The following is a 7,500-nucleotide window of genomic DNA, read 5'->3' on the forward strand; positions in this document are numbered from 1 at the left end:
GCACAAAAAAAAATAAAAAAATTGAAAATCACCTTTAAATTTGTCCAAATGAAGTCCTTAGCAACACATATCTACTCACAAAAATAAAGTTTTGATATATTTACTGTAGGAAATTTACAAAATATCTTCATGGAACATGATCTTTACTTAATATCCTAATGATTTTTGGCATAAAAGAAAAATCAATAATTTTGACCCATACAATATATTGTTGGTTATTGCTACAAATATACCCGTGTGACTTAGGACTGGTTTTGTGGTCCAGGGTCACATATATAGGCATAACTTAAAGACATCTTGCAAACATACAAATGTCAGTCCAATTAAAATTCAAGGTCATGTATTTCTTTTCCAAGAATCCAAAATTATAGTTTACTAAACTGCTGCATATTTATGTATCTTGAGTAATATTTTCAAATACGTATATGAATATATTAAATAAGATAACATGAATAATTGAAGGTCATTTGCAGGTCTGTATGACACTATTTGTTTTTGCAGTGGCACGCAAACTTCGTGCAAGTGCAAGTAAACAAAAACATGAAAAAATGCTATTGTTTTGTGTTTTTGTCTTAAGAAAATGTAAATTAATGTAAATTATAAAAACAGTAAACATATGAATTTGTGTCTGTAAATGACTGTCAAATGTAAACAGTACTCAGTACTGTAAAAGACACACAGAAAATCACCTGGAGCACAACACGCACACACTGTACTGACGCAGCACTGTCCTTTTTCAAACTCGCACAAAAACATGAAAGGAGTGAACATTAAGGAAAGAGCAGGCGGCAAGTGGAGGTATAAAGTTTTGGAGCGCTTCCCTGGGTGGGGATTTTTGGTGGGGGTGAAGTCATTGAGCAGAACCGGAGCTGAAGGCTGGATGTGCCACCGGAGGCCTGGAGATTTATGAGGCCCTGCTGCCTGTGCAGTTCCACCGCAAGCCACTGCAGGGGAAACAAAGAGAGAGCTCGGCTCTGTGTGGCCAATTACAGCCCTCTGCCAAGGGATCCAGGGAGAGAGAGAGGGAACTGCAGAAGGGAGGAAGCCGGGGGAGTGAGGAGAGAGGAAAGTGCTCTGGACGACCACACAGGAAACGCATACCTGCGTGAGTCATCACCGCATCGCACTAGTTACCTCAGGTGACCTTTGACCTGTTATTTGTGAACCGTCTATAATCACTTAAGATCAGCTTTTTAGATTCAAGTTTATAGATTTTTATGAGGAAAAGTTTATAGATTTCTATATATATATATACTGTCAAGCATGTGGTTTAAATGTCATTTCATGTCATTTCTATGTAAATAAATCTGTTAATCATTATATAATGTAAAAAGAGAAAGTGTGCTATTGTTAAAGGAATTAATTCCACATGATCTGTCCCTTAAAGATGTCTTTTGTTAGTGATTATAATTTGGTCAGGTTGATTTAGCCATATTAAATCATATCTTTGACTTTAATAACACAAGGTAATTTAGATTAAGTACATCTAAAGTTAGGTCATAAGGTATAACATTTTAGCTTAAAGTTTAAATGTAAAATTCTATGGTGTATACACACACACACACACACACACACACAAGGTAACTTAGATTAAGTACATTTAAAGTTACCTATATATAATGTAATATATAATATAAATTTATATATAATACATATTTTATGTATAAAATATTATCATTTTATATGATTATACAGGTTTCCCTTAATTTAAATGTAAATTTTAACCTAAAATGTTAGGATGAGATTTAAGATGTAATATCGGTTCCAAATTTCTTAACATGTTCATTATATTATATATTTATTTACATATTTACATGTTTTTATATATATGCATATACATATATAATATATGTGATGAGTTGTATTTATAAAAGTAATAATTATTGTAATATGTGAAATCTATCCAATATTTAAGGTTACAATTTAAAATTTACATTATTTTACATAGATTTCACTATTTTGTTTTTAAATCAACTTTAACTTTTTTTGCAATTCATTAAATGGTCATGCAGTGTTAAAAATGAATTTTTAAAAGCACAAATATTCAAAATTAATATAAAATATATTAAATAAAAATTAAAAAATAAATACGTAATAAATAAGTAACACTTTACAATAAAGTCCCATTAGTTAATATTGCATTACCTAAAATTAACTAACAATAAGCAGTTCATTCATTATAGCAATTATTAATCTTTTTTTTTTTTTTTTTTTTTTACTTTTAATTACAGAAATACAACTGTTCATAGTTAAAGTCAGCTTAAGTCCATTAAATGATATTAACAGATACAACTCATAATTTTGGTAAAGTATTAGTAGGCCTAAATGTTAAAATTAACTAGATTAATAAATGCTTTAAGGCCCATTCACACCTATAAAGATAACTATAGCGATAACTATATTTGCGTCCACACCAGCGAACGATAACGGTCTGTTTATTCTAAACTCACGCACTGCGGTTTTCAAAGTAACATGTTTTTGCTGTTCTTGTTGCATTTACACGGCTTTAAGCAGATGTGGGCGGATGTCCTCAGCATGCTGTTTCGAGTGAATAGCTAGTGTAATAGATCTAATCTCACAGTGAATTTAGCTGACAAAGTCAATATAGTGGAATAAAAACAACACCTAGTCTTTTTCACTGCAACTTCAAAGGAAGCAGGACAATGTTGTCGAAACTATAGCGCTGGATACCATGAGGTAATTTTATTTCACACTGTTTGCTAGCCTGACATAATGATCTCATCGTTAATACTTCTCACCATTTATTCCGAGGGTATGACCGATTGTTTTCCATATATTCATTTTCTTTAAAGTATCCTTGAAAAGGGGGTTTGACTTGTCAAACAGTGGTGGCTTTTTCTGGACCTCTGCGATTAACTTCTCCGCAATGATGTCTGCCATTTTAAATGCGCAAACCTTTGAATTAGAACGGATTCTGATTGGCTGTCAGTGTTTCATCGTTCAACAGCTGGAAAAAATCGTTCTGAAAGTGATTCCAACAATATTGGTTTTCTATATCGTTATCGTTATAGCTGTGGCGTGGACAGTGCTATTCTTTTATATTCAGAAAAATAATTTATTGTTATATTTATAGTTATCGTTCTTGGGCCTTAAGAATTATTTCATTGTTAGTTCCTGTTAACTATGTAGTTATCTAATGTTAGCAAATAAAACCCTATTGTAAAGTTTTAGCACAAAATATATAAAACTAGGCTATGTACAATAAGTACACAAAAACTGAAAAAAGTTTAAGATGCAGTCATTGCAAGACAAGTTTCATGTCAACTACCCATGGCCACCTCGTGTTCCCAAATAATTTTGGTCTTTTTTGGAACTACTAAACTGCTGAAGTGCATGAAAGCAGGTGGATTTAAAACGAAGGGAATATCCTAGTCTTTTTCACCCCAAGATCCTGAACTGATTTGTAACAAAATGCCACAAAACCAGTTCAAAGCCCTGCAGCGGTGAGAGGAGAGGAGGTTTCTCCAAACCCAAGAAACGGCAAACACAACATGATAACTCATGTACCACCTCTCAAGATGTGCCCCACATTTAGTGGTTTGAGTGGGTACAAGACTGCTAAACTAACACACGACAGAACCACACACTAGAGTAAATCAAGAGCTGCTGGATATCTTTTACACAGAGCATTAGATCTAGATTTACATTTACTCATCTGACAGATGCAATGCAAAGATTTTTACACTCTTAAAAACAAAGGGGACACAGAGATGCCACACTCTAAAAAATGCTGGGTTAAAAACAACCCAAGTTGGGTTATAAATGGACAAAACCAGCAATTGGGTTGTTTTGACCAAGCGGCCAGCCATATAGTCATTTTTAAACAATAGTTCGGTTAAGTAAATCTGCCCAGCACGTTGGGCAAACATTTAACCCAACTGCTGGGTCAAAACAACCCAATTGCTCCACATTTTACCCAACTTGGGTTGTTTTTTACCCAGCATAAAATAATCATTTTTGGTTTTATAAAGAGAACCATTTTTCTCTAAGTGTGAATAAAATTTTAAACATCTAAAGAACCTTATTTTTTTTTTTTAAAAAAGAAAGAAGAAGCTTTTGTACACTCTTAAAAAATAAAGGTTCTTAATTGGCTTTGATGGTTCCATGAAGAACCTTTAACATCCATAGAACCTTTCCATTAAATTAAGATTGTGGAAAGGTTCCATGGATGTTAAAGGCTCTTAATGGAACCATCAATGCCAATTAAGAAACTTTATTTTTAAGAGTCTTGGGGGGGGGGGGGGGGGTTCTGTATAGAACCCTGGGGTATAAAACAAGTAACGCAAGTTACTTTTTCACATTTATTGACTGACAGCTCTCCTGTCCTCATGTTGAGAGAAATAAAGTGTAGAGGTGTTGTGTGCGCTGTGTAAACATAATGGTTATTGTAGTTCTAGACTAAATGTGAAATTATTTACTCATTTCACTCGCACGAAAACATCCAGTATTCCTAAAAATGAATAAAAACTGCAATGTGATCTCAGAATTTTATGCAAACCTGTAATAATTAACTATATTAAATTACACAAATATACTTTATGTATTTAATCTCTCTTTATTAACCAATATCTTTGCTCCTGACCTACATTTGCCAAAAATATAACTTTTATTATTGTTATTAAAAACAAACAAGCAATCCCAGCCCAGGTGAGAAAAAGTAACACAAAAGTAACTTAACTCATTACTTTTCATAAAAAGTAACTAAGTAATGCAAATAGATACTTTTTAGGGAGTAACGCAATATTGTAATGCATTACTTTTAATAGTAACTTTCCCCAACACCATCATTCCCCCCTAGCATTTTGAGCGCTGTTGAGCGGATTTGTAAACATAGCCTCTGATTGGCCATTGTGTTCACGCGCTCATCAGATATGTCTGTGATTGGCTACAATGATCAATGCTTCAAAAACATGTTGTAAATAGATGCCTTTGACTGAGTGCTTACACAGATACACATTTGAAAACAGCCGTCTATCAGCGGATCCGTAATATATCCGCTGATAGAAGCCTGCTTTCAAACACTCCTATGTGTATCTGTTGAGCTTGTGAACACAATGGCCAATCAGAGGTGTTTAAGAATCCCTAAACAGCGCTCAAAATGCTAGGGTGAAATGCTGGTATCGTCACATTTTTAAAATTTCAGTACTGAAGCATTGTGACAAATCTATTAGCTGTTACTTTGGTGTGAGCAATGAACTGCTCCTGGTTTCTACACAAAATAAAAATAGAAAAACATACCGCTATAAAAATCAGCACAAAATATAGCCAGGCCCTCCTTTTTCCTCTAAATTAACCTGAAGGATGATATAGTCTGACACATTCCTGATATCCAACACTGCTATATTTTACACCTCAGCCCATTTCTGTACTGTCAGCCAATCACGTTTCATCATTTTCCCTCCATTTCTGCGAATGCCTGCTCTCTGAGACGCTGGAGCAACCCAGATTTTTTTCCCCAAAAAACATTGGCAAAAGCGATCCACTGGAAACGAGGAATAGAAACCGGCTCCCAGCTCATTAACAGGCTCATTTTCAGTCATCCACAGACTCCCCTTCCCATCTCTCCATCTCTCCGTCCCGCCCTTCTGTTTTTATGACCATTTTATTTCACTCCCATTGCTGTAAATCCAGCTCGCTCGCAGGGTGGAATTTTAAAAGCTGCACTTCTTTCTGCTTTGCAGTATTTTTTCTTTGCCCTCCCTTCCTTCAGTCTTACCCTCATGTGTACTTCTCATTTTATAGAAGTATGCAGGTTATAATTTTCATTTCCCACAAGAAAACAGCGCTCCGGTAAAATTATGAGACTTACTTTCTGCAGGATTTTTTTTCTGTGCTTTACTGCATATGCATATGTGCATATGGAAATAATAATCACGGTTATATTTTTGACTTCACAACATCAATAACAATGCTGAAGGAATAATGGAGACGTACCCTGTAGGAATCAGACACCACGAAGCACTCTGGTATCCCAGGACCTCTGGACGGGTCTTCATTCACCAGAAACGGTTCGGTGGCCTGAAACATAATACAACACATATAAGTCATCAGCATTATGATCGCAGTACTGTTGCTACTATTTACCCTTAACTCTTAGTTTTTTTGCAACTATTTTAGCAGTTCTTGAGCTGCTGTATGGTTCTTTGGAGGTTCAAAAAGTTCACATCATAAGTTCATATCAACGGTTTCTGGGTTCTTCGAACACAAATCATAGATAATTGTATTTAAAAAAAAAAAAAAGAAAGAAAAGAAAAGAAAATTAAAAAAAGCCCTTTGTTGAACTTAAAGGTTGTCCAATGACATAAGACTTTAAAACTTTTCAACCTAAATGCATTTCTTCCTCTTAGGGAAATTGAAATTTGGACATATACAAGAATAGAAATTATAAATAAATAATCACATAAATATTATAAAAATACAACTCATATTTATATATTTATTTTTTTAAATAAATGTAATAAATAAATATACATAAATATTAAAATATATAAAAATGAAATATAATTTTAACATTATATATATATATATATATATATATATATATATATATATATATATACGTATAATAAAAAATAATATGAAATGTGTATATTAAATTTTAAGTATAAACAAAATTATTTATTTATATAATTTTAAATATAATTAAAAATTATATATATATATATATATATATATATATATATATATACACATATATATTAAAAAATAATATAAAAATGTGTATCAATAAAAATATATTTAATTTTAAGCATAAACATAAAATTAAATTTAATATATATAAATTTGTAATTTTAAAATTATATATAAATTATATATAAACAATTTTAAAATTATATATAAAAAATGTTTATGCTTATAATTTTAAAATCATATATATATAATATAAAAAATGTGTATATTTAATTTTAAGCATAAACATTTAAAAAAAAAAAAAAAATATATATATATATTAACAAGAATGAAAATAATAATCACATAAATATTTCACAAATATTAAAAATAATTATATATTTCATTTAAGTACATAAACACAATATATATATATATATATATATATAAATTTTATATTATAATATATAATATGTAATCTTTTAACATTATTTATTTATATATATATATATATATATATATATATATATATATATATTATATAATTTTAAAATAAAATAAAATATCTTTTATTATATCAACACTCATCCCATATATTACATATTTATTTTTATTATATATATAAATATACATAAATGTATAAATCTTAAAAATATGTATAGACCAGAATATCATAGACACTTAAAGGATGGACTCTTTTCACTTGAGCCAGTAAGCATAAAACAGCCTAGCAACCACTTAGAACATCTTAGCAACCATGAGTTTTGCATGTGCAAGTTTCCTTCAGGAAGGGTAAAATCTATTCTGAAAGTTTGTGACTGAACTCATCTTGGCCAAACTTCATGCCGCCCATGTGCAGCGTTGGACTGG

The 7,500-nt window shown here is 31.5% G+C and overlaps 1 protein-coding gene across 6 annotated transcripts in view; it reads right to left on the bottom strand.

Annotated features, from left to right (window-relative positions):
* Positions 1-7,500, bottom strand: part of nfixb (nuclear factor I/Xb) — a 202,917-nt gene that overhangs the window by 161,700 nt on the left and 33,717 nt on the right. For all 6 annotated transcript variants that reach the window (XM_051886162.1, XM_051886169.1, XM_051886163.1 and 3 more), the window contains one exon: positions 5,956-6,039. In XM_051886162.1, coding sequence (XP_051742122.1) covers positions 5,956-6,039 — 84 coding nt within the window. The remainder of the gene's footprint in view (positions 1-5,955; positions 6,040-7,500) is intronic.

The sequence above is a fragment of the Ctenopharyngodon idella genome, chromosome 3 (assembly GCF_019924925.1).
Source record: "Ctenopharyngodon idella isolate HZGC_01 chromosome 3, HZGC01, whole genome shotgun sequence".
In the NCBI taxonomy this organism is placed as follows: domain Eukaryota; kingdom Metazoa; phylum Chordata; class Actinopteri; order Cypriniformes; family Xenocyprididae; genus Ctenopharyngodon; species Ctenopharyngodon idella.